The 25,262-nt window shown below is 36.5% G+C and overlaps 1 protein-coding gene across 12 annotated transcripts in view; it reads right to left on the bottom strand.

Annotated features, from left to right (window-relative positions):
- Nucleotides 1–25,262, bottom strand: part of BIRC6 (baculoviral IAP repeat containing 6) — a 311,805-nt gene that overhangs the window by 234,714 nt on the left and 51,829 nt on the right. For all 12 annotated transcript variants that reach the window (XR_013164578.1, XM_077135017.1, XM_077135019.1 and 9 more), the window contains exons 2-6: nt 9,579–9,760; nt 7,121–7,258; nt 4,474–4,667; nt 1,613–1,724; nt 214–296 (exon numbers count right to left, since the gene is read on the bottom strand). Coding sequence is in view for 11 of the 12 variants with exons in the window: in XM_077135017.1 (XP_076991132.1) it covers nt 214–296; nt 1,613–1,724; nt 4,474–4,667; nt 7,121–7,258; nt 9,579–9,760 (709 nt within the window). In the remaining variant the exon portion in view is untranslated. The remainder of the gene's footprint in view (nt 1–213; nt 297–1,612; nt 1,725–4,473; nt 4,668–7,120; nt 7,259–9,578; nt 9,761–25,262) is intronic.

Genomic DNA, 25,262 nt, shown 5'->3' with positions numbered 1-25,262 from the left:
GGCACCTCTCCCCCGTATAGATTTTGGATGGTCATAACAGTTTGAAAGTACATAACAGTACAGACAGCACTATATTGCTCTTTAAAGGCAAAGACAAAAATAAAAAAGATGGCAAAAAGGCAATACTGTATTATCTAGATCAGAAAATTAAAATCTGGAAGAGAATTTTTAGGACTAATTTAACCTATTATGCCTAGCAAAATCAAGACTCACCAAGGTTCATCAGTAGGTTCCCAACAGACGAGACATACACTACAAGTAAAACACATGGCTCTATCATCGCCAGATGAGGCAGGCTGCAACATTATAAACAAAGGAGACAGAAATTGTTAATCAATATTTTAAAAAAAACTCTTAAGAAAAAGAACTTCATAATTTTTTGGTAAAATTCTCTGTTTTTGAATACCTATTCCACAGATCTAAATTTATTATATATTTTAGAAAATTAAAAATAATAAGACCTTAACACAGGCAGATTCCAGGAAAGCTATGATTTCATCTCTGCAAGGATGGACTATAATGGAGTACAATGAGCAATAACACAATAGAAAAATACCAAGGCATCACTTATTAGAGACTCATTTAGGAAAAAACACCAAATTAGAAGAAAGATGTTGAGAATAATGGTCTACATTCAATCCTTAATTTAGGGAAATTATTTCAAAGATTCTAATATTAGCCAGTCTCTAAACTTATCTATAATTTAACAAATCTAACAAACCTCAAATAAAATATAATATGGTTTTCTGGCTTAATTTTAGTTAAGATAGAACACTTCAAGATAACTAATACATAATCACTCTTCAGAGTCTTTATGGCTGTAAGTTCAATGTTCTTCAAAGTTTACTTGAATTCTAAAGTTAAATGAGGTCACTTTATGTAAACTGACATATAAATGTTACCTTTCTTTTATCCTTTACCATAGGCAAAATAGTGGTAAGCCACTCTATACTACTCAGTTGAAGTTTCTTATTAATCAGTATATTATACTGATAGGGACTCATTTTCTTAACTTTCCTCAACTTGAGGAAAGCTCTCCTTAATGTCCCAAGCTAATCCTTAAAAGATACACCTTCCTCTTTCCCTACACAAAACTATAACCATCTTCTTTAACTATTAACTTCTTAATTAATTCTTCAATATATGTATTTAAGGTTGTCCTGAGCTGCCTGCAACACTGCTTTCTCTATTTATCCAGCAAACGCATACCTTATATCACAACTAAAACTAAAAGTTTCAGGAGCAAATGGCAATGTGTAACTGTGTTACAAATCCTAAAAATAAATGCACAAAGAGAATACTTTTTAAAAAAGCAAATGTGGACAATACTGCCAATTTGGAGATTTAAAAAATTTGTCTGAAAGAAAACACTTAGCTATTATTAAGTAACTTAGTTATTAGCTACTTTCTAACAAATATCTTTTTCCTTTTAATAAACAATATACCACAAGGGAAATAGCCAGTCAGTATTATGATAAAGGGGATAGGAAAAAAAGACAAAAAAACACATGAATACATACATAAACACAGTCAAATTCCAGGTAATAAAATAAATTACTCAAAAAATGTGGACCACAAAAAAAATATTTCTGACAGTCTTTTTTTTTTTTACCTGATGATAAAATCCAGCTTGAGCCATGGGATCTGGTTGTGCCCACCTATAGCCTACATGAGGCCATGAGGTAAATGTCTCCCGTCTGTTAGCTTCACTATACATCAACGATCTAAAAGTAAACATACTTTTATAACTCATGTTAGGCCTACTTCACACTGAAGAAAAATTTTACTGGATTATCAACAAAAACTATAAATGGTCTAATGACCAAGTTCAAAATAGTAAGTATTTTGTTTATTTTAACCTAAAAAACAGTCACTTTTAGGACTTTCCCTTAAACAGGATATGGAAAAAGAAAGCAAAATTGATGGCTACAACTGATCATTCCTAAAACTGATTAAATTAACCAACGTTGTATAATTGCCAAGCAGTGAACAAAAAGTCTGGAAAATATGGCAGTAGAGGGCTGTCAGCTTTCATCAAGTGCCAAATTTGGCATAATTAGATAAAAATACAAGAAAGGAATAGTGGTTTTATCTCAACCATACTGAGAAAGAATTTTCCAGTTTAAATGAAAAAGAAAAGAAAAAATTTTCTGTACATTCTCCAGAGAAAGTATTTTTCCATTTAAGTTATACTCTGCAGAGAATTATTGAAAAGGAAATCTTCACATATATTTTCATATTAAAATATATTAGCTCACTGGGAGGCAACCTGTAAGAGTTCCAGAGTAATTTTTTAAAGGAGCATACCAAAATTTATTCTTCTTAACACAAAACTGCAAATGGTAACACTAAGAAAAAAAAAAAAAGGAAAGACAAAGTGATAAAGACCATCACAAAGAGACTAGAAAAATACCCTTCTTTAAATTCCTCCCTTCAACTGGTACATGATTTTCTATTATATTATAGAGAGCTACAGATTTAGTTGTGTTCTGGTTAAAAAAAAAGGGAGGGTGGTGGGATTTATTGGGTTAAAAAGCTTTATCATTTATACATCATCAGTAGCTTAAGAGGTCTCTGTCAGACTGAGAACTGTCCACTTAGTTATATAACCAAGCAACACAGCAACAGCACCCAGCAGACTGTAACTCAAACCTCAGAGAGACTACAGAAGGATTCCTAACCTTAGACAGGATTCCTCATAAGTGCCCTAGATACAATTTTAATGAAGCAGACACCACACAGGCTACATCAAAATTAATGTTTTGGGACATTTGAACAACTCCAGGAACAAGGAACATTCAATCTAATACATCTCCTAAAATATAACATTTACCACAGCTTACACTGATTTCTTTAGGTACTTTACTATTGTTTGCAAAGAACATAGCTCTGAGGGACTGAGTTGGGTTTTTTTTTGTATGGGCAGGTACCAGGAACCAAACCCAGGTCTCCGGCATGGCAGGTGAGAACTCTGGCCTGCCCAGACTAAATTTTATAATCCCAAAATAGGCATAGCTTCCAAACAAGAAACATTTATTGCTAAGTACATATTTCTCTTCTTTTTCCTTCTCCACTTTCTACACCAAAGAATATTTTAATGAGCCATAGCACATAACACAAGACAGCCAGATTAAAACGAAATTCTCTGCTTTTTGCCCAAGAACGAGATAGCAGTGTAACCACAGAAGATAAAAGGTTTTTCCACTTATTAACACAACCAGTTGAAGTTATTAACATAATAATAAAAGCACTTAACAAAAAAGGGCAACTTATTAAACAGTCAGTTTACCAAAAAAGAAACTAATAAATCATGCATACTAATTTAAGAACCATATTAAGCAAAAGAAATTAAAATGAATTCATTCATTCTTTTTTGTTTTTATTTCTTTTCTGGAATAAAGAAAATGTTCTAAATTTGATCGGGGTGTATACACAACTATGTGATGATACAGTGAACCAGTGACTGCATACTTCAAATGGTTTCTATGGTTTCTATATCTCTCAATAAAACTGCATTTAAAAAAGGAAAAAAAAAATTCACTCAGAGGTGGCTTCCTTTTCTAACACCAGCATGTACTTCATGCACATACTTCAGAAAAATTACAGAAAGTTACCATTCACTTCCAAACACACTTCCAAAGAATGAAAATTTGAGATTACAAATTGCTACATATGGAAAAACAAATGTGAACATTTGAATCAAAGCCATCAGACTTCACATTTCAACATAGCATTTTTCAACTTTAGTTCTTTCAAAAGAATCTGATTGTCTTTTCAAACATATTAAACTCATTTAATATTTTAATATTTTAAATATTTAATATTTTAAATATTTAATATTTTAAATGAGTGCATTACTGGCTTTTTATTTATACAAATTAAAAGCAGGTGTTTGATAAATCTTATTGGAGAAAATGATAGTTGAAATATAATTTTGGTAATAGCCTTTAAATTCAGAGCAGACAGCACAAAAATCTTAATACAAAATTGTCTCAACTGATTTTTAAACTCATCATTTTTCATCATGACAAAACACATGGCTCTTTCCTTATTCAGATTTTGGTACAATCTGAATTTATGGATCTCAAAAGAGACAAAATTTCATCAATAGAAAACTAATTCTTATATAGTGAATAATGTAATAATTTAAAATTGAACTCAAATATTTACAACACAATCTGGAATTTTCAAAGTATGGTTTTATATCCTCTTTAAAAAACCTTTAGGCTAGTAAAATAAATGGTCTAACAACAGTAATCAGGTAGTATTTTATTTCAATATGAAACTGAATACTTAGTATTTTATTTCAATTCAGTATTTTGATAGAAATAAATGAGAGCCTGGTTTTCAAAATACTTTAAAGTAATTTTAATCATAATCAGATATTACAGTTCCTCTTGGTAAACTTAAAAGGTAATCAATTTAATCTCATTTTCACATCTTTGTTTAAGTAAGATTCATAAAGATTCATACCTGTCTACAGAACGGCCTGGCCCTACTCCGAGCTCTGGACGTGCGCTAGGTAAGAGGTAAGACAATCTATCCATCACTGAGGACGCCACAGGTAAGGCAGCAACATTTTGATTTATTTTCTTAAGTTCATTTACAATGGCACTGGCAATGGACTTCAACACATGATGAGGAAGATGAAATGTAACTGTGGCCCACTAAAACAAAAAAGATGTAGAACCAAAAGAAAAACAGTTTTAACCAAAACCATAAGAAACATTATCAAATAAAGGATTATTTATTAGGCTCAAGTGAGTTTACTCCCTTAGTTCATATAACACAAACGTGTGATTGTATAAGAAATGAAAGTTGAAATAACTACCCTGAAAAACCCAGTTTAGAAGCAGATGGTAACAAGTCTTCTTATATATCTCTTTGATCATTAATGATGACTAAAATCATCTATAATCTTTCATATTCTATCACATACATACTATCAAACATAGGCAAAGGCACACAAATATTTATTCACAAGAACATGCATTTGTGTAATTTTTCTTTATTGGGGTATGTGAGGATTTAGTTCTGCTTAGCAGATGCTTATGCTTTGGCTGTTACTGTCAACACCAGAATCTAGCTGTAGTAATTAAAAGTGTAGGCACACAGACTTGTACTCCAAACCCAGCTTTACCATTAACTATCTAACTTTGGTCAAATGAACTTCAGTTTTCTACTTCTCTAAGTGGGGATAACAAAGTATCTATTCACATAGTGTCCTTGTGAGAATTCAAGAGGCTTCATACAGTGCCTGACAGAATACACACTTATTAAATATTAAACACATTATTTAATATTATAACAATTACTGAAAACTTTTAACTGCAAAAATGCTAAGTATAATTCTCTCAGAGAATTAAAATAATGTCCTCTTTATATTTGGATCCCTGCTCACCTGTGAAGCCTTTTGCACTCTGTCCAGTACATTTTAGGCAGCCTACTAAATTACTACTTACCTATATAACTAGAAGAACTCATGGACAGAAATATGAATTGAATTACTAACAAAAAAAAAAAATGAAAGCTTCCAGACCCAACCTATTCACAGTTCCATAATTCTTGATTGAAAGGGAGGCCAAATCCTTTGAGAAAAGACCCTTCAACAGTGTCTGAACTATATACACTAAATCATACTCCAAACCTTTCCAAAAAAACTGTGGGCAAACACAACAAGCAATCTAACCACCCTCCCCCCTGTCTACGTGGGACATGACTCCCAGGAGTGTGGACCTTCCTGGCAATGTGGGACAGAAATCCTAGAATGAGCTGAGACTCAGCATCAAGGGACTGAGAAAACCTTCTCGACCAAAAGGGGTAAGAGTGAAATAAGACAAAGTGTCAATGGCTGAGAGTTTCCAGAGTCGAGAGGTTATCCTGGAGGCTATTCTTACGCATTAAGTAGATATCACCTTGTTATTCAAGATGTAATGGAGAGGCTGGAGGGAACTGCCTGAGAATGCAGAGCTGTGTTCCAGTAGCCATGTTTCTTGAGGATGACTGAATAATGATACAGCTGTCACAATGTGACTGTGTGAATGTGAAAACCTTTGTCTGATGCTCCTTTTATCTACTTTGTCAAGAAACGAGTAGAACATATCGAATAAAAATAAATAATAGGGGGAACAAATGCTAAAATAAATTTAGTCTGAAATGCTAGTAATCAAGGAAAGCGAGGGGCAAGGGGTATGTATAATCTTTCTTTTTTCTTTTCTGTTTTCGTTTTATTTCTTTTTCTATTGTCTTTTTATTTATTTATCTGAATTGATACAAATGTTCTAAGAAATGATGAATATGCAACTAAGTGATGATATTGTGAACTGCTTATATATGCTGGTGTTTTATTTGGTTTGTTAAATTTTTTAAATTAATAAATAAATTTTAAAAAAAAAGAGAAGGCAGTGCCAAGAATGCAATGAAAATAAAGACAGATGTATTACCTGAAAAAAAAAAAAATGTGGGCATTCACTACAATGACCATGAACTGGAGTAAAGAAAACATTTTGACTTTTCAGGCATTACAAGACAGTGGCACTGAACTGACCAAAAACACCACTGTGGCCCAGCAGTCCAGAAGGAACTTATGATGGTCAAATGATTAATGCAGTTTGGGCCCAAAACTGTTTTTCAGTGGGCTTTGTGTGTCCAGACTTCTAGAAAAGCAGAAGAAATAAATGAAATGTATCCAAGGATTTAACTCAAAGCACCATCTTCCACAAAGAACCTAGTCATGCCAAAAACATATATACATATTTCAAAGAAAAACAAAAATGGCCCCATTTTCAAAAACATACCCCATTTCTCACCCAAGCTCATAACCTAACAAGGAAGCCTCCTTCATTAGCCTCTTGACCAATTCAGGGCCATTAAACACTAAGGAAGACTCACTGAAGCCTTAGGAACCCAATAAGCAAAACAGTTTCACAAACTAATGTTTAACTTCAGCAAATACAGTTTCAACTCTTGAGATGTTTTGTAAGGACAACATTTTGTCTTCTAAAAGAAAAAAAACTAGAATTAGAACATTTCAATGAAAAAAACAACAGAAAGGCAAAGGGATGGAGGTGCTGTTTCTATCATAGTGCCACAAAAAGGTAATTTATTTTTAACTTCTTACCTTAGCAACTTTGTGGTTGGCTGCAGTCTCGTGAGATGTATTTTTCAAACCATCTTTGAGCTGTGTGATGAACAAATCATAACCTTCTGTACTAGAAATATCTACCTTTTCTAAACATGCTGATAAAAGCTGCTGTGCCTAAAAAAAAAAGTCACAAAATTAAACACATCAAAAGAAAAAATGTCTTAGATCTGCCATTTACATATTTTAATTTGTAATGATTCTGATGGGCATTATACCAGAATCACTACACTACTTTCGCCTCTTTTTAAAAAACAAACATAATAAATCAAAAGAATTATTTGAAGGGTTGCTATAAAATTACGAGATAAAATAACACATTTAGTGTAACAACAGACAGCAAAGTTCCGATACATGGTAACTATTGCAAACCAAATCTAAATTTTAAAAAGCTTAGACAGGATGAAACCATGAGCAAAAACTGAAAAAGATAATGTTTTAAAGCAGTAAATGAATGTTCTTCAAATGAGTTCGAAAAATTCAAACCATGCAAGGAAATAGGGTGGGACATTCAATAGGTCAAATGATATGAAAAGGCTCTATGCATTATATACCATCTTAATAAAAATATACGTTCAATATAGGGGAAGAATGCATCTACACTGATCAAACCAAACCTAGATCTCTACACTTTAGGGAAAACAAGGATAAACTAATGTGGTACAGTAAATGATGTCCACGATGGTGGAAGATCTACAAATAATAGTATGTGCAAAACAGAGGTGTGCTTATTTAAGTGAAAACACAGAAAATCACAGTGGGTATATCAGCCAGCTGAATCCTACCATTCAGTTAGCGAAGTAGGGAAAATACTGATGCTGATGATTTTTCACATAAATCTTTACACACATTAATGTAATTCTATAGTTCTTTTAAAAACCTGAACGTAACTTCATACCTTCTTTCACTGTAGAATTTATCCTTTATTAAGATACCAGCTGATCTACACCCCTTAAATTATGCAAGGAAATAATGTTCAATACAAGTAAAACTAATTAATTCGCTGTCCAAAGATTTCAGACACATCCCCAGATGGAGATATTCTCTTATGACAAAATATGGCTACTGTTTCAGGAACTTAAATTATTAACCCATAATCAACTGTGATACCAAACTAAATGTGAAATCTAAATGGATGTTCATATTGATATCTAAATAGCAAAATGTGTATCAAAAGAGAAAATTGAAAATAAAAACACTTAAAAGATACTGCACATAAAATTTACAATTCAATACTATGTTCTAAATTTGGACAATGGACTTAACTGATTTTATCAACTAACCATAACAATTCACAAATGTAAAACAATTAATAATCAACAACTTGGCATGAAGAACAAATTGAAATTTTGTCATCAACACAAACCTAACAGGATTAGATACTGGAATAGATTTCCCAATTAACAAAAATTTGACAATACAGAAAAAAAATAGCTGAACTGTTTAACTGTAATTCTTAAGACAAAGACGTACGAAATACAGCAAAAATAACTAATTTCTACTAATATTTATTTCTCTATGACACTCTCTTTATCCAGGGTGAGGACAAATGAGTAAAAAAATAAGAACAAATAAATAAATAAATAATAGGGAGAATAAAGGGGAAAAATTGGGTAGATTGCAATACTAGTGGTCAGTGAGAGGAAGGGGTAAGGGGTTTGGGATGGATGGGATTACATTTCTTTCTTTTTCTCTTTCTGGGGTGATGCAAACATTCTAAAAATGATCATGGTGATGAATATACAAGCATGTGGTGAAACTGTAAGCCACTGATTGTATACTTTGGATGAACTGTATGGTGCGTGAAGATATCTCAATAAAAACAATAAAAAAAAAAATCTATTCATATGTATGAGGTTAAAACAGAGTCACCTCTTTTCCCAATCTCCATCCCAGCATGGTATGGCCATTTAACTAAAGTTGAGCTAATGAAGTGAATGTGAAAAGTTCATGTGTGAAAAAGTTTGTGAAAGAGAGAACAAGAACACAAAAAGAGCAAGAGAAACAGAGAGTGTGTGTGTGTCTATGGACATAAATGTGTGATGCCAGTGAGCTCTCGCTTCCCTATGGTTACAAAACAATGAGGGCTGGAACATACCCTGGATTATAAAATAGAAGCTAAGTGTTGAGAATAGTAAAGGTGTATTTAGCCATGGACAAGTTAATGGAAACATAAAATATACCTTGTTTAAGCCATTTAATTTTGTAATTTCTGTTATAGCTATTTAAGAGTGTTTAAACCAAGTCAGCAAGCACCAATTAATTATGCAAAATATAAGTATTTAAACACAGTTGTGATCAATAAGTCAATTCTTTGTTTTTATAGAGGTATATATCTAATATCCTCAAGGCATAAACTAATTTCATTTAACAGCTAATAACTTTGAGACTACATTAAACAGAAAATAAGAGTACACTGACATTTAATCCAACTTACCTCTGTAACAGGTAGTTCAAGCTGAACCACATCATCCTGCTTTGAAACTGGAGTTTGAAGAGCAGTGTCTAACAACAAGATTCCATTAAGGTCCTTCCTACACCCTACTGCATAATCATCCACAAATACAACTTTATCCACAGCAGAAATATACTGACATTTCACCTGTCCACCTGGTTTAGCTGTTAAAAGAACAAAAATTTAACACAAGATTTTAAGAACGATAGTCTATTTTAAAAAAACATTTACCCATTTGAACAACCTCAGCTGGCACTGTTTAGTCAACATTAAACCATCTTTGCAAAGCCCTTCCCCGAATAAATATTTGCCACTGTTTTGAGCAAATAAACAATCAAAAAAAGAAACATTTACACAGCAACAAATAAAGTAAATATTCCTGCACTGTATTCTGGACTGGGGGTGGGGGTGAAATGCTATAAATAATATTACTGGAAGACTTCCGGGAAGATGGCAGAGTGGGGTGGATAATTCACCCCTACTCTGTGGGACAAGATTGGGAACGGGGAGAGAATAACCAGGACTACAGTGCTGGGGAGATGGGGGAGGTGAGTGGGCAAAGTGGGTCCTCAGTGTTTCTTGGGGAGGAGAGAGGCAGGAGTATCTGGATGTGGAGAGCAGGGTGGGTCTGACAGGCCATGTACACCCTGGGGTTACAAGGCAACAGAATGGGAAGTGTGGATCCTAGGGAACTGACTGTCCCTCTGCCCCACCCTGTCCCAGCTGGTGGGTGGGGAAACATCCCATTCCACCACGCAGCTGGCAGCACCAGTGGGGAGACGAGAGGCATGCCTGGCCAGGCACCATGAGTGACCATCACATCAGGTGCACTAAGTGGTGGATCCACGGGGCACCAGGTGCTACAGATTGGCTGCTCCTGAGGTCTCCCTTTGTACATGCCATCTTCCTACCGCTGCAGTCAGGAAACGGACAGGAAGGAGGGGTATAATCTGGCAAGCTCCCTATCTGCCAAGGTTTCCTTTAAAATAAATATATTTACTTGTGATTTTACTGATTCTTTACTTTTTATATTCTCTCCCTTCTGTGGCCACCAATTTGAGTTCATTTCCAATATTTCTGAAGTATCTCATTCTGACTTTGGGTCCTAATACAATTGAGGTCTGTTTTTTTGTTTTGTTTTAAGTTTTTTGCGTGGAGTGGGGGAGGGAGGGTGTTGCAAAGGTTTAGAAGTGAGCGCAGGTCTCCCACACGGCGGGTACACATTCTGCCATTAAACTACCCATGCCTAGATTTTAATAGACCCTCAAATAGAACCGTACCCCCTGAGAGAGATCTGGGCCTTGGTTGGGCAGAGAATCATTGACAAACCAATTGGAAAAGGGAACTCTCAATGCAAAACAAGGTAAATACAAAACTTTTGATGAGTGAAGGAAACAGACTTGCAAAATAACTTTAAGATAATAAAATGCCCTGAACACAACAGAAAATCACAAAACATATGAAGATTCAAGCAGAAACGGACACACACAAAAAAACAACAAAATCAAAACACTGGAGGGGACACAAAAAATGGACCAACTACACAGGGATATTTCTATCAGGAAGACACTACAAAGCATAAAGAAGACTTTCAAAGATTAAACAGAAAATGGCAGATCTCACACAGATGAAACATCCAGCAGACCAAATTAAAAATACACTAGAGACATACAATAGCAGATTCAAAGAAGCAGAAGAAAGAATAAGTGAGTGAGAAGACAGAATATTTGATCTAGATGATATCGTGCATATTTTAAAACTTCAAATTTTGTGTGAGACCAAGGGAGATAATTTATTTGGTGTAAAATTTGTATTTTGAGGAGATACACCATGGCTTCCATTGTGAAAGGAGCTCTCACCAGGCCTGAGCCATTTAGCACCTCGCCCAGGACACCCAGTCAGCCAATCCTGCTCCTCAGTAACCATGTGAGACCAAAAAGCTGTGATAAAAAACGCAGACACGTCAGAAAGGATGCAACAGGATTTGGTGGAGTGTGCTGCTCAGGCACCAGAAAAAATAAAACATAGCTCATATCAAGAAGGAGTTTCACAAGAAGTACTACCCCACCTGCCACTCCATTGTGGGGAGGAATTTGGTAATTTTGTGACACACGAAACCAAGCGCTTTACCTACTTCTAAGTGTGCCAAGTGGCCATTCTTCTGTTAAAGTCTGGTTAAAGCATTGTCTGTGCTACCCAGCCAGTGATTCATTCAAAAACAAGGACAGTATACCCCCAGGTGAACCTCTTTTGTTGTTCAGATGTGGCCTCTCTCTCAGTCAACACAACAAGCAAACTCACTGTCCTCACCCCTCTCTACGTGGGACATGACTCCCAGGGGTGTGGACCTTCCTGGCAACATGGGACAGAAATACTACAATGAGCTGGAACTCAGTATCAAGGGATTGAGAAAACCTTCTCCACCAAAAGGGGAAAGAGCAAAATGAGACAAAATAAAGTGTCAATGGCTGAGAGATCCCAAACAGAGTCGAGAGGTTATCCTGGAGGTTACTCTTACGCATTAAGTAGATATCACCTTGCTAGTCAAGATATAATGGAGAGGCTGGAGGGAACGGCCTGAAAATGTAGAGCTGTGTTCCAGTAGCCACGTTTCTTGAAGATGATTGTATAATGATACAGCTTTCGCAATGTGACTGTGTGATTGTGAAATCGTTGTGTCTGACGCTTCTTTCATGTACCTTATTGAGAGACGAGTAAAACATACGGATTAAAAATAAATAAATAATAAGGGGAACAAATGCTAAAATAAATTTAGTAGATCGAAATGCTAGTGATCAATGAAAGGGAGGGGTAAGGGGTATGATATGTACGAATTTTTTTCGGCTGTCTTTTTATTTCTTTTTCTGAATTGATGTAAATGTTCTAAGACATGATCATGATGATGAATATACAACTATTTGAAGATATTGTGAGTTACTGATTATATATCAAGAATGGAATGATCCATTGTGGGCCATGGTGGCTCAGCAGGCAGAGTCCTTGCCTGCCATGCTGGAGACCCGGGTTCGATTCCTGGTGCCTGCCCATGCAAAAAAGAATGGAATGATCACATGGTAAGAATGTTTGTGTTTGTATGTGGTTATGTTTAATAAATAAATAATCAAACAACCTATAACAAAAAAAAAACCAAAACCACTTAGAGCACATGCTTATGTAAGCAAAGTTCAAATCATTCAGTAAAAAAAAGCATATGGATAATGCTGGCAAAAAAAAATTAGGCCTAAGAGTCACCCCTGGAGAACCTCTTTCATCGCTCAGATGTGGTCTCTTTCTCTCTGCCGACAAGGCAAGCAAACTTGTTGCCCTCCCCACTTCTACATGGGACATGACTCCCAGAGGTGTAAACCTCTCTGGCAACATGGGACAGAAATCCTAGAATGAGCTGGGACTCAGAATAAAGGGATTGAGAAAACTTTCTCGAACAAAAGGGGGAAGAGAGAAATGAGAGAAAATAAAGTGTCAGTGGCTAAGAGATTTCAAACACAGTCGAGAGGTTATCCTAGAGGTTATTCTTACACATTATATAGATATCGCCTTTTTAGTTTATGGTGTATTAGGACTAGAGGGAAGTACTTGAATCTGTAGAGCTGTGTTGAGGTAGCCATGTTTCTAGAAGATGGTTGCATAATGATATAACTTTTGCAATGTGACTGTGTGATTGTGAAAACCTTGTGTCTGGTACTCCTTTTACCTACAGTATGGACAGATGAGTAAAAAAAATGAATAAGAAACAAACAAATAATAGGGGGAACAAAGGTTAAAATAAATTGAGTAGATTGAAATACTAGTGGTCAATGAGAAAGAGGAGTAAGGGGTATGGCATATAAGAGTTTTTTCTTTTTTATTTCTTTTGCTGGAGAGAAGCAAATGTTCAAAAAAATATTCATGGTGATGAATATACACAACTATGTGATGATATTGTGAGCCACTGATTGCAACCACATCGAGAATGTTTGCATGTCAAGAATATTTGTGTGGGCGGGGCCAAAATGGCATCTTAGTAAGGTACGTACGTCTTAGTTCCTCCTCCAGGGCAACTACCAGGTGAACAGAAACAGTGCAGAACAGCTCCCGGGGCCACGGCAGGGAATGGACACACAGCGTACCCCAGTCTGGACTGGCTAGACTGACTGCGAGACTCTGCTGCGGTGAGATCCCCGAGCGGCGCGCGCTTTCCCGAGCCGCGGCAGCTGGTGGCTGGAGCTCCTCCCTCCCTCCTTCCCGGGCCGGCTGAGAGTCTCGGAGAGGCAAGATTCCCAAGCCGCCGCGGCTGGCGCCCCTCTTTTGCGGGCAGCTTCCTGGACCGGCTATGAGTCTCGGATCAGAGGGCTACCCAAGCCGCGGGGGCCGGCAACCGGCGCCCCTCCCCCGCGGGCGGCTTCCTGGTCCGGTGGCGAGTTCCCCAGGCCGCGGCGGCCGGCGGCCGGTACCTCTCCCCCACAGGCGGCTTTCTGGTCTGGTGGAGTTCCCCGGGTCGCGGCGGCTGGCGACCGGCACCCCTCCAGGGAGATGAGGGAATTTCCGACAGTGGCAGGGACTGGATCCAACCAAACACCAATAGGGGCATTAATAAAGGAGCCACAGGGTCCCCTCAAGCCGCGGCGGCTGGAGCCCCCACCACGCGCGGACCCCCGGACCAACTGAGAGAATTGGATCGGAAATCCCCAGGCCACGGAACGGTGACCGGGGGGATCCCTTCCAAACACGTGAAACAAATGTGTGCCACGAGCACCACCTACTGGGCAGGATAAGAAAAACAGAACCCAGAGATTTCACAGAAAAATCTTCCAACCTGTTGGGTCCAACACCCAGGGAAATCTGACTAAATGCCCAGGCGACAGCAGAAGATAACAGACGACGCTCAGAAGATTGAAAATATGGCCCAGTCAAAGGAACAAACCAATAGTTCAAATGAGATACAGGAGCTGAGACAACTAATGCTGAATATACGAACAGAAATGGAAAACCTCTTCAAAAACGAAATCGATAAATTGAGGAAGGACATGAAGAAGACATGGGCTGAACATAAAGAAGAAATAGAAAAACTGAAAAAACAAATCACAGAACTTATGGAAGTGAAGGATAAAGCAGAAAAGATAGAAAAAACAATGGATACCTACAATGATAGATTCAAAGAGACAGAAGATAGAATTAGTGATTTGGAGGATGGAACATCTGAATTCCAAAAAGAAACAGAAAATATCGGGAAAAGAATGGAAAAATTTGAACAGGGTATCAGGGAACTCAAGGACAATATGAACCGCACAAATATACGTGTTGTGGGTGTCCCAGAAGGAGAAGAGAAGGGAAAAGGAGGAGAAAAACTAATGGAAGAAATTATCACTGAAAATTCCCCAATTCTTATGAAAGACCTAAAATTACAGATCCAAGAAGTGCAGCGCACCCCAAAGAGATTAGACCCAAATTGGCGTTCTCCAAGACACTTACTAGTTAGAATGTCAGAGGTCAAAGAGAAAGAGAGGATCTTGAAAGCAGCAAGAGAAAAACAATCCATCACATACAAGGGAAACCCAATAAGACTATGTGTAGATTTCTCAGCAGAAACCACGAAAGCTAGAAGACAGTGGGATGATATATTTAAGTTACTAAAAGAGAAAAACTGCCAACCAAGACTCTTATCCAGCAAAATAGTCCTTCAAATAGGAGGGAGAAATTAAAACATTCTCAGACAAAAAGTCACTGAGAGAATTTGTGACGAAAAGACCAGCTCTGCAAGAAATACTAAAGGGAGCACTAGAGTCAGATACAAAAAGACAGAAGAGAGAGGTATGGAGAAGAGTGAAGAAAGAAGGAAAATCACATATAATATATAAAATAGAAAAGGAAAAATGGTAGAGGAAAATATTATCCAAACAGTAATAACACTAAATGTTAATGGACTGAATTCCCCAATCAAAAGACATAGATTGGCAGAATGGATGAAAAAAACAGGACCCTTCTATATGCTGTCTACAGGAAACACATCTTAGACCCAAAGATAAACATAGGTTGAAAGTGAAAGGTTGGGAAAAGATATTTCATGCAAATAACAACCAGAAAAGAGCAGGAGTGGCTATACTAATATCCAACAAATTAGACTTCAAATGTAAAACAGTTAAAAGAGACAAAGAAGGACACTATCTACTAATAAAAGGAACAATTAAACAAGAAGACATAACAATCATAAATATTTATGCACCGAACCAGAATGCCCCAAAATACGTCAGGATTACACTGCAAACACTGAAAAGGGAAATAGACTCATATACCATAATAGTTGGAGACTTCAATTCGCCACTCTCATCATTGGACAGAACATCCAGACAGAGGATCAATAAAGAAACAGAGAACTTGAATATTACAATAAATGAGCTAGACTTAATAGACATTTATAGGACATTACACCCCACAACAGCAGGATACACCTTTTTCTCAAGTGCTCATGGATCATTCTCAAAGATAGACCATATGCTGGGTCACAAAGCAAGTCTTAACAAATTTAAAAAGATTGAAATCATACACAACACTGTCTCGGATCATAAAGGAATGAAGTTGGAAATCAATAATAGGCGGAGTGCCAGAAAATTCACAAATACGTGGAGGCTCAACAACACACTCTTAAACATCGAGTGGGTCAAAGAAGAAATTGCAAGAGAAATTAGTAAATACCTCGAGGCGAATGAAAATGAAAACACAACATATCAAAATTTATGGTACGCAGCAAAGGCAGTGCTAAGAGGGAAATTTATTGCCCTAAATGCCTATATCAGAAAAGAAGAAAAGGCAAAAATGCAGGAATTAACTATCCACTTGGAACAACTGGAGAAAGAACAGCAAACTAATCCCAAAGCAAGCAAAAGGAAAGAAATAACAAAGATTAGAGCAGAAATAAATGAAATTGAAAACATGAAAACAACAGAGAAAATCAATAAGGTCAGAAGTTGGTTCTATGAGAAAATCAATAAGATTGATTGGCCCTTAGCAAGACTGACAAAAAGAAGAAGAGAGAGGATGCAAATAAATAAGATCAGAAATGGAAGAGGAGACATAACTACTGACCTCACAGAAATAAAGGAGGTAATAACAGGATACTATGAACAACTTTACGCTAATAAATACAACAATTTAGATGAAATGGATGGATTTCTGGAAAGACATGAACAACCAACTTTGACTCAAGAAGACATAGATGACCTCAACAAACCAATCACAAGTAAAGAAATTGAATTAGTCATTCAAAAGCTTCCTAAAAAGAAAAGTCCAGGACCAGATGGCTTCACATGTGAATTCTACCAAACATTCCAGAAAGAATTAGTACCAACTCTCCTCAAACTCTTCAAAAAAATCAAAGTGGAGGGGAAACTACCTAATTCATTCTATGAAGCCAACATCACCCTCATACCAAAACCAGGCAAAGATATTACAAAAAAAGAAAACTACAGACCAATCTCTTTAATGAATATAGATGCAAAACTCCTCAATAAAATTCTAGCAAATCGTATCCAACAACACATTAAAAGAATTATACATCATGACCAAGTAGGATTCATCCCAGGTATGCAAGGATGGTTCAACATAAGAAAATCAATTAGTGTAATACACCATATCAACAAATCAAAGCAGAAAAATCACATGATCATCTCAATTGATGCAGAGAAGGCATTTGACAAGATTCAACATCCTTTCCTGTTGAAAACACTTCAAAAGATAGGAATACAAGGGAACTTCCTTAAAATTATAGAGGGAATATATGAAAAACCCACAGCTAATATCATCCTCAATGGGGAAAACTTGAAAACTTTCCCCCTAAGATCGGGAACAAGACAAGGATGTCCACAATCACTACTATTATTCAACATTGTGTTGGAGGTTCTAGCCAGAGCAATTAGACAAGAAAAAGAAATACAAGGCATCAAAATTGGAAAGGAATAAGTAAAACTATTACTGTGTGCAGACGATATGATACCATACGTCGAAAACCCAGAAAAATCCACAACAAAACTAATAGAGCTAATAAATGAGTACAGCAAAGTAGCAGGTTACAAGATCAAGATTCAAATATCTGTAGCGTTTCTATACACTAGCAGTGAACAAGCTGAGGGGGAAATCAAGAAACGAATCCCATTTACAACTGCAACTAAAAGAATGAAATACCTAGGAATAAATTTATCTAAAGAGACAAAAAACATATATAAAGAAAACTACAAAAACTGTTAAAAGAAATCACAGAAGACCTAAATAGATGGAAGGGCATACCGTGTTCATGGATTGGAAGACTAAATATAGTTAAGATGTCAATCCTACCTAAATTGATTTACAGATTCAATGCAATACCAATCAAAATCCCAACAACTTATTTTTCAGAAATAGAAAAACCAATAAGCAAATTTATCTGGAAAGGCAGGGTGCCCCGAATTGCTAAAAACATCTTGAGGGAAAAAAACCAAGCTGGAGGTCTCGCGCTGCCTAAATTTAAAGCATATTATGAAGCCACAGTGGTCAAAACAGCATGGTATTGGCATAAAGATAGATATATCGACCAATGGAATCAAATAGAGTTCTCAGATTTAGACCCTCTCATCTATGGACATTTGATCTTTGATAAGGCAGTCAAGCCAACTCAACTGGGACAGAACAGTCTCTTCAATAAATGGTGCCTAGAGAACTGGATATCCATATGCAAAAGAATGAAAGAAGACCCATATCTCACACCTTATACAAAAGTTAACTCAAAATGGATCAAAGATCTAAACATTAGGTCTAAAACCATAAAACAGTTAGAGGAAAATGTAGGGAGATATCTTATGAAACTTACAATTGGAGGCAGTTTTATGGACCTTAAATCTAAAGCAAGAGCACTGAAGAAGGAAATAAATAAATGGGAACTCCTCAAAATTAAACACTTTTGTGCATCAAAGAACTTCATCAAGAAAGTAGAAAGACAGCCTACACAATGGGAGACAATATTTGGAAATGATATATCAGATAAAGGTCTAGTATCCAGAATTTATAAAGAGATTATTCAACTCAACAACAAAAAGACAGCCAACCCAATTACAAAATGGGAAAAAGACTTGAACAGACACTTATCAGAAGAGGAAATACAAATGGCCAAAAGGCACATGAAGAGATGCTCAATGTCCCTGGCCATTAGAGAAATGCAAATCAAAACCACAATGAGATATCATCTCACACCCACCAGAATGGCCATTATCAACAAAACAGAAAATGACAAGTGCTGGAGAGGATGCGGAGAAAGAGGCACACTTGTCCACTGTTGGTGGGAACGTCAAATGGTGCAACCACTGTGGAAGACAGTTTGGCGGTTCCTCAAAAAGCTGAATATAGCATTGCCATACGACCCAGCAATACCATTGCTGGGTATCTACTCAAAGGACTTAAGGGCAAAGACACAAACGGACATTTGCACACCAATGTTTATAGCAGCATTATTTACAATTGCAAAGAGATGGAAACAGCCAAAATGTCCATCAACAGACGAGTGGCTAAACAAACTGTGGTATATACATACGATGGAATATTATGCAGCTTTAAGACAGGATAAACTTAAGAAGCATGTAATAACATGGATGGACCTAGAGAACATTATGCTGAGTGAGTCTAGCCAAAAACTAAAAGACAAATACTGTATGGTCCCACTGATGTGAACCGACATTCGAGAATAAACTTGGAATATGTCATTGGTAACAGAGTCCAGCAGGAGTTAGAAACAGGGTAAGATAATGGGTAATTAGAGCTGAAGGGATACAGACTGTGCAACAGGACTAGATACAAAAACTCAAAAATGGACAGCACAATAATACCTAATTGTAAAGTAATCATGTTAAAGCACTGAATGAAGCTGCATCTGAGCTATAGGTTTTTGTTTTGTTTTGTTTTTTTACTATTATGATTACTTTTATTTTTTTCTCTATATTAACATTCTATATCTTTTTCCGTTGTGTTGCTAGTTCTTCTAAACTGATGTAAATGTACTAAGAAACGATGATCATGCATCTATGTGATGATGTTAAGAATTACTGATTGTATATGTAGAATGGTATGATTTCTAAATGTTGGGTTAATTTCTTTTTTTCCATCAATTAATAAAAAAAAAAAAAGAATGTTTGTGTGTTTGCTATTTACAATAAAAATATTTAAAAAAAAGCAAGGACAGTAGTATAAACTCCAAACACCAGAGACTGAAATCTTCAGCCTTGCTAAGGGAACCACTTTATCTCTGAACCTTTATTGTATTGTTTTGTACAAGGAATTCTCTGTACAAGTTTGTTGTAGTTATAAAATAATTAGCAAAAAAAAGAATTATATATTTTGGGTAGTACATTTCCTAATATAACTTGTAAGGTCAGTTTAATTGAACACCATAAGTACATGGAATCTTGAAGAATGTGTGAGAACATATTGGTTTGTTCAGGTTAGTGTGATGCCCCGATGTATCCCAGAGTAATTTGGGCAATGAATAAAAAAGTATTTGCAAAATCCCCTTGGAGGGCTGGGGAGAAAGGAAGAAATATTAAACTTCCCCATCCAGAGAATCCCTGGTATACTTGCAAGCAGTGGGGAGAACCAATTCAATATGGTGAGCCCTCAATCTTGGGGCACACCCCTATGAACCTTACTCCTGCAAAGGAAAAACTAAGCCTACTGATAATTATGCCAAAGAGTCACCAGTCAGAGAACCTCTTTTGTTCTTCAGATGTGGCCTCTCTAACCTAACTCATCAGGTGAACTCACTGCCCTCCCCCAACTATGTGGGACATGATTCCCAGGAGAGTAAATCTCCCTGACACAACTCCCATGATGAGCCAGGTCCCAGCATCATTGAGGTGAGGAAGCCTTCTTGACCAAAAAGGGGAAGAGAGAAATGGGACAAAATAAAGTTTCAGTGGCTGAGAGATTTCAAACAGTCAAGAGGTTATCCTGAAAGTTATTCTGAAAGCAGGATGCCTGGTCATATTTTAGAATTTAAAGTTTACAAAATATTATTTTATTTCAACTTATATACTACTCTTGAAAATTATAATGAATTGCTCTAATTAAAAACAAAATGCTTGAAGCAAGAAGTATAATGAGAAAATGCCGCTTTACCAGTTATATATGGGAATGTATATATATGTATTTGTATTTATGTTTAGGCAATATGTTTTAGAACCTTTCAAATCTGATTAAACCTACTTTTACCTATCTCACATCCCACTGTAACATCCCTATTTTCCCTTACCTCCACCACAGAAATTGAACTTTTGCTGGTTTCTTACTGTGACATCATTTTCTAGGCACCACTTAGGAAAAGAATTAAAACTTTCATTACTTGCAGAAAGCATGAGCTTTTTTCGGGGGGGGGGGGGGGAGCGGGAGGGGTATGGCCCAGGAATCGAACCTGGGTCTTCTGCATGAAAGGCGATCATTCTACCACTGAACCATCTCTGCACCCCAGATAACATGATCTTATACTTAGAAAATCCTGAGAAATCTACAAAAAAGCACCATGAGCTAATAAACGAAGTAGCAAGATACAAGATTAATGTGCAAAAATCAGTAACGTTTCTATACACATGTAATGACCTATCTGAGAAAACAACTAAGGAAAAAATTACACTCAAAATAATACCAAAAGAATCAGGTAAGTAGGAATAAACCTAACTAGGGATGTCAAGAACTTGTACAGAAATAACTACAACACATTGCTAAAAAAAAATTTTAAATTGACCTAAATAGATGGAAAGACATTCCATACTCACAGACAGGACGGCTGAATCTTGTAAAATGCCAATCCCACTGAAAATGATCTACAGATTCAATGCAACACCTATCAAAATCCCAACAACTAGACTGTGCAACGGCGGCTGAGTGGCAGAATTCTCACCTGCCATGCTGGACACCCAGGTTCATTTCCCAGTGCCTGCCCATGTTAAAAAAGAAAAGAAAAGAAAAGAAAAATCCCAACAACATACTTTGAAGACTGAAAACCCAGCTACCAAATGTATATGGAAAGGAAAGATACTCTAAACAGATAAAAAATATTCTAAAAAAGAAAAGCAAAGTAGGAGGAATAACACTTCCTAACTTTAAAGCTTACTATAAAGTCACTGCGGTTAAAACAGCATGCTTCTGGCACAAAGAAAGAAGCACTGACCAACGGAGTAGAATCAAAAGTGCAGAAATGGATGACCAAATCTATGGACAACTGATCTTTGATAAGATCCAAAAAAACACCATCAAACTGGGACTGAATAGTCTTTTAAATAAATGGGAACAGGAGGACTGGATATCAATAGCCAAAAGAATGAAAGAGGACTCCTACCTTATGTCCAATAGAAAAATTAATCCAAACTGGATTCAAGACCTAACTGTAAGAGCCAGTATCATAAAATTTATAGAAGAAAATTCAGGGAAACATCTTCAAGATCTAATAATAGGAAGTAACTTCTTAAACTTTACAAACCTAAAGCACAAGCAATGAAACAAAAACCAGATAAATGGGGACCCCTTAAGATCAAGAGCTTCTGTGCCTCCAAGCACTTTGTCAAAAACATGAAGAGGCACACAACTCAATGGGAGAAAATATTTGGAAACCACATACTGGATAAAGGCTTGATATCCCATTTACGCAAAGAAATTATTTAGTTCAACAACAAAAGAACAGACAACCCAATTATGAAACTGGCACAGGATATGAACAGACACCTTTCCGAAGCACAAATAAGATGGCAAAAAAGCATATGAAGAGATGCTCATTTTATTAGCTACACGAGAAATGCAAATCAATGAGATATGAGTTCACATCTGTAAGAATGGCTGCTATTAAACAGGAAACTACAAATGCTGAAGAGGATGTGGAGAAATTGGGACACTTATGCACTGCTGGTGGGAATGTATAATGGTGCAGCCACTGTGGTAGACAGTTTGGTGATTCCTCAGAAAACTATTCAGTTGCCGTATGACCCACCAATACCAATACTCAGTATATACCCAGAGGGCAGTGACACGAACAGCTATTTGCAACTCAATGTTCATAGCAGTACTGCTACAATTGCCAAGAGATGGAAACAATCAAATGCCCACCAACAGACAAGTAAATAAATAAAATGTGGTATATACTTGCGATGGAATATTATGTAGCAGTAAGATGAAATAAGAACCCGAATTACATGACAATGGGGATGACATTGAGAACAAATTCCTGATGGTAATAAGTTAGACACAAAAGGACAGATACTGTATGATTTCGCTATTGACTCTGGTAAACATAATCTCAGATGTTACACTGTACAATATAACCGACCTAGAGGTACACAAAAGCTAGAGACAAAGGAAAGACTACCTAATGAGGTTAAACCTAAATGCAAGGGACCGGATAGAAGTAATAATTACATTGGGTGGTTATAACTAACGTTGGCATATTGAAGGTTTATGTTATTGAAAAGAAATACATATAGTGCCAGGTATCCCACTAATTAACTCTACAATTATAAATAAGTTTTTGCATGGAGTATCCCAAAGGTTTGATATTGGACAAAAAGACAATAATAGAGTTGTATAGGGGGAAAACTAAATATGCATGCTATGTTAATTTCCTACTTGACCCACTGGTTGCTTAACAGTGTGTTGTTCCTCTCTGTGCAAGACCAAAGGGAGAGATGTTTATGTGGTACAAAATTTTATTTTGGGTAGCACATTATCTAATTTAACTTGGATGATCAGTTTACCTGAACACCACAATTATATGGAATCTTAAATAGGGCATGAGATCTTGTGGGTTTGTATTGGTTCGTGTGATGCCCTGATATATCCAAGAGTAATTTGGGCAGAGAATAAAAAAAGTATTAGTAAAGTCCCCTTAGGGGACTAGGAAGAAAGGAGGAAATATTCAACTTTCCCATGTGGGGAATCCCTGATATTCTCACAAGCAATGGGGGCAAACAATTCAATAGGCTGAGCCTCGTTCTTAGGGTTCACCCCTATGAAGCTTATTCCTGCAAAGGAGAAGCTAAACCTACTGGTAATTATGTCTAAGACTGGTAATTATGCCTAAGAGTCACCCCTAGGGAAACTTTTTTGTTGCTCAGATGTAGCTCTCTCTCTAAGCCAACTCTACAGGTGAATTCACTGCCCTCCCCTGTATAAGAGACAAGATATCCAGCAGTGTAAATCTCCCTGGCAACATGGGACCTGACCGGGGATGAGCCAGGACCTGGCATCACCAGAATGAGAAAAATTAGACAAAATAAAGTTTCAGTGGCTGAGAAATTCCAGAGTCAGAAGTTATCCTGGAAGTTATTCTTATGTATTATATAGTGTCCCTTTTTAGTTTATGGTGTATTGGAATGGCTAAAAAGAAGCACCTAAAGCTAGTGAAATGTGTTCCAGTAGCCTTGATTCTTGAAGAAAACTGTGTGATTGTATGAGCATTGGGTCTGATGCTCGTTTTACCCAGGGTATAGACACATGTGTAAAAAAATATATAAGGATAAAAAATAAGTAATGGAGGGAGAGAAAGGGTAAAATGTGGGTAGACTGAAATACTGTGGGTTGATGAGAGGGAGGGGTAAGGGTTATGGGATGTATACGTTCTTTTTTCTTCTTTATATTTATTTTTCTGGAGTGGCACAAATGTTCTAAAAATTATGATATTTTTAATATCTGTGATGATATTATGAGCCACTGATTGTATAATATGGTTGGACTGTATGTATGTGGGTATTTCTCAAAAATATATATTTTTTAAAGTGTATTATTTAGCCTCCTTACGACGGTGAATTTTCTGGCTCCTGCCTGCTACTGACTTCTAATTTCATTACATTACTATCTGAATGCTTTTGTATTATTTCAATCTTTGTAAATTTATGGAGACTTGCTTTGTAACCCAACATATGGTCTATCCTTGAAATGAAGCAGGAACACTTGAGAAAAATGTGTATCCTGCTGGTGAGGAGCATAATGCACTGTAAGTATCCTTTAAGTCTAATACATTTATTGTATGATTCAGAATCTGTTTCTCTGACAACACATTGATGAAAGTGGTGTATTGAGATGGAAACAGCTCAAATGCCCATCAATGGACGAGTGGCTAAATAAGCTGTGGTATATACATACAATGGAATATTACGCAGCTGTAAGACAGAATAAATGGCACTTGTAACAACATGGATGTACTCTGACATAACGCTGAGTGAAATTACCCAGAAACAAACACAAACACTGTATGGTCTCAGGAATACAAATTAACATTTATGAGTGAACTTTAGAGGGTTAAACTTAAGAACACACCAGAAAACCAGAGAGAGTAAAGATTTGGCATTTGGTGCTAAAGGAGTAGAGAATGTTCAAAAGAACTGACTGTAAAGACCCAGAAATGGATAGCACAATACCATCTAATGGTAGCACAATAATATAAGCATGCTGAATGAAGCACAGGGTAAGCATGGTTGAAGGAGGGATGAGACCAGAAGAAAAGACACAGGATAAAGACTAGGATGGTATAACTTAGCGATGCCTACAGTGTGAACAATGATGATTAAAAGTACAAATGTAAGAATGTTTTCACATGAGGGAGAACTAATGAATGTTAACATTGCAAGGTGCTGAAAACAGTACAATATACAGGAAAAAATATAATCAATG

The sequence above is a fragment of the Tamandua tetradactyla genome, chromosome 17 (assembly GCF_023851605.1).
Source record: "Tamandua tetradactyla isolate mTamTet1 chromosome 17, mTamTet1.pri, whole genome shotgun sequence".
In the NCBI taxonomy this organism is placed as follows: Eukaryota; Metazoa; Chordata; class Mammalia; order Pilosa; family Myrmecophagidae; genus Tamandua; species Tamandua tetradactyla.
Note: the sequence above shows the minus strand (reverse complement) of the source record. Positions and strands in the feature narration are given on the sequence as shown.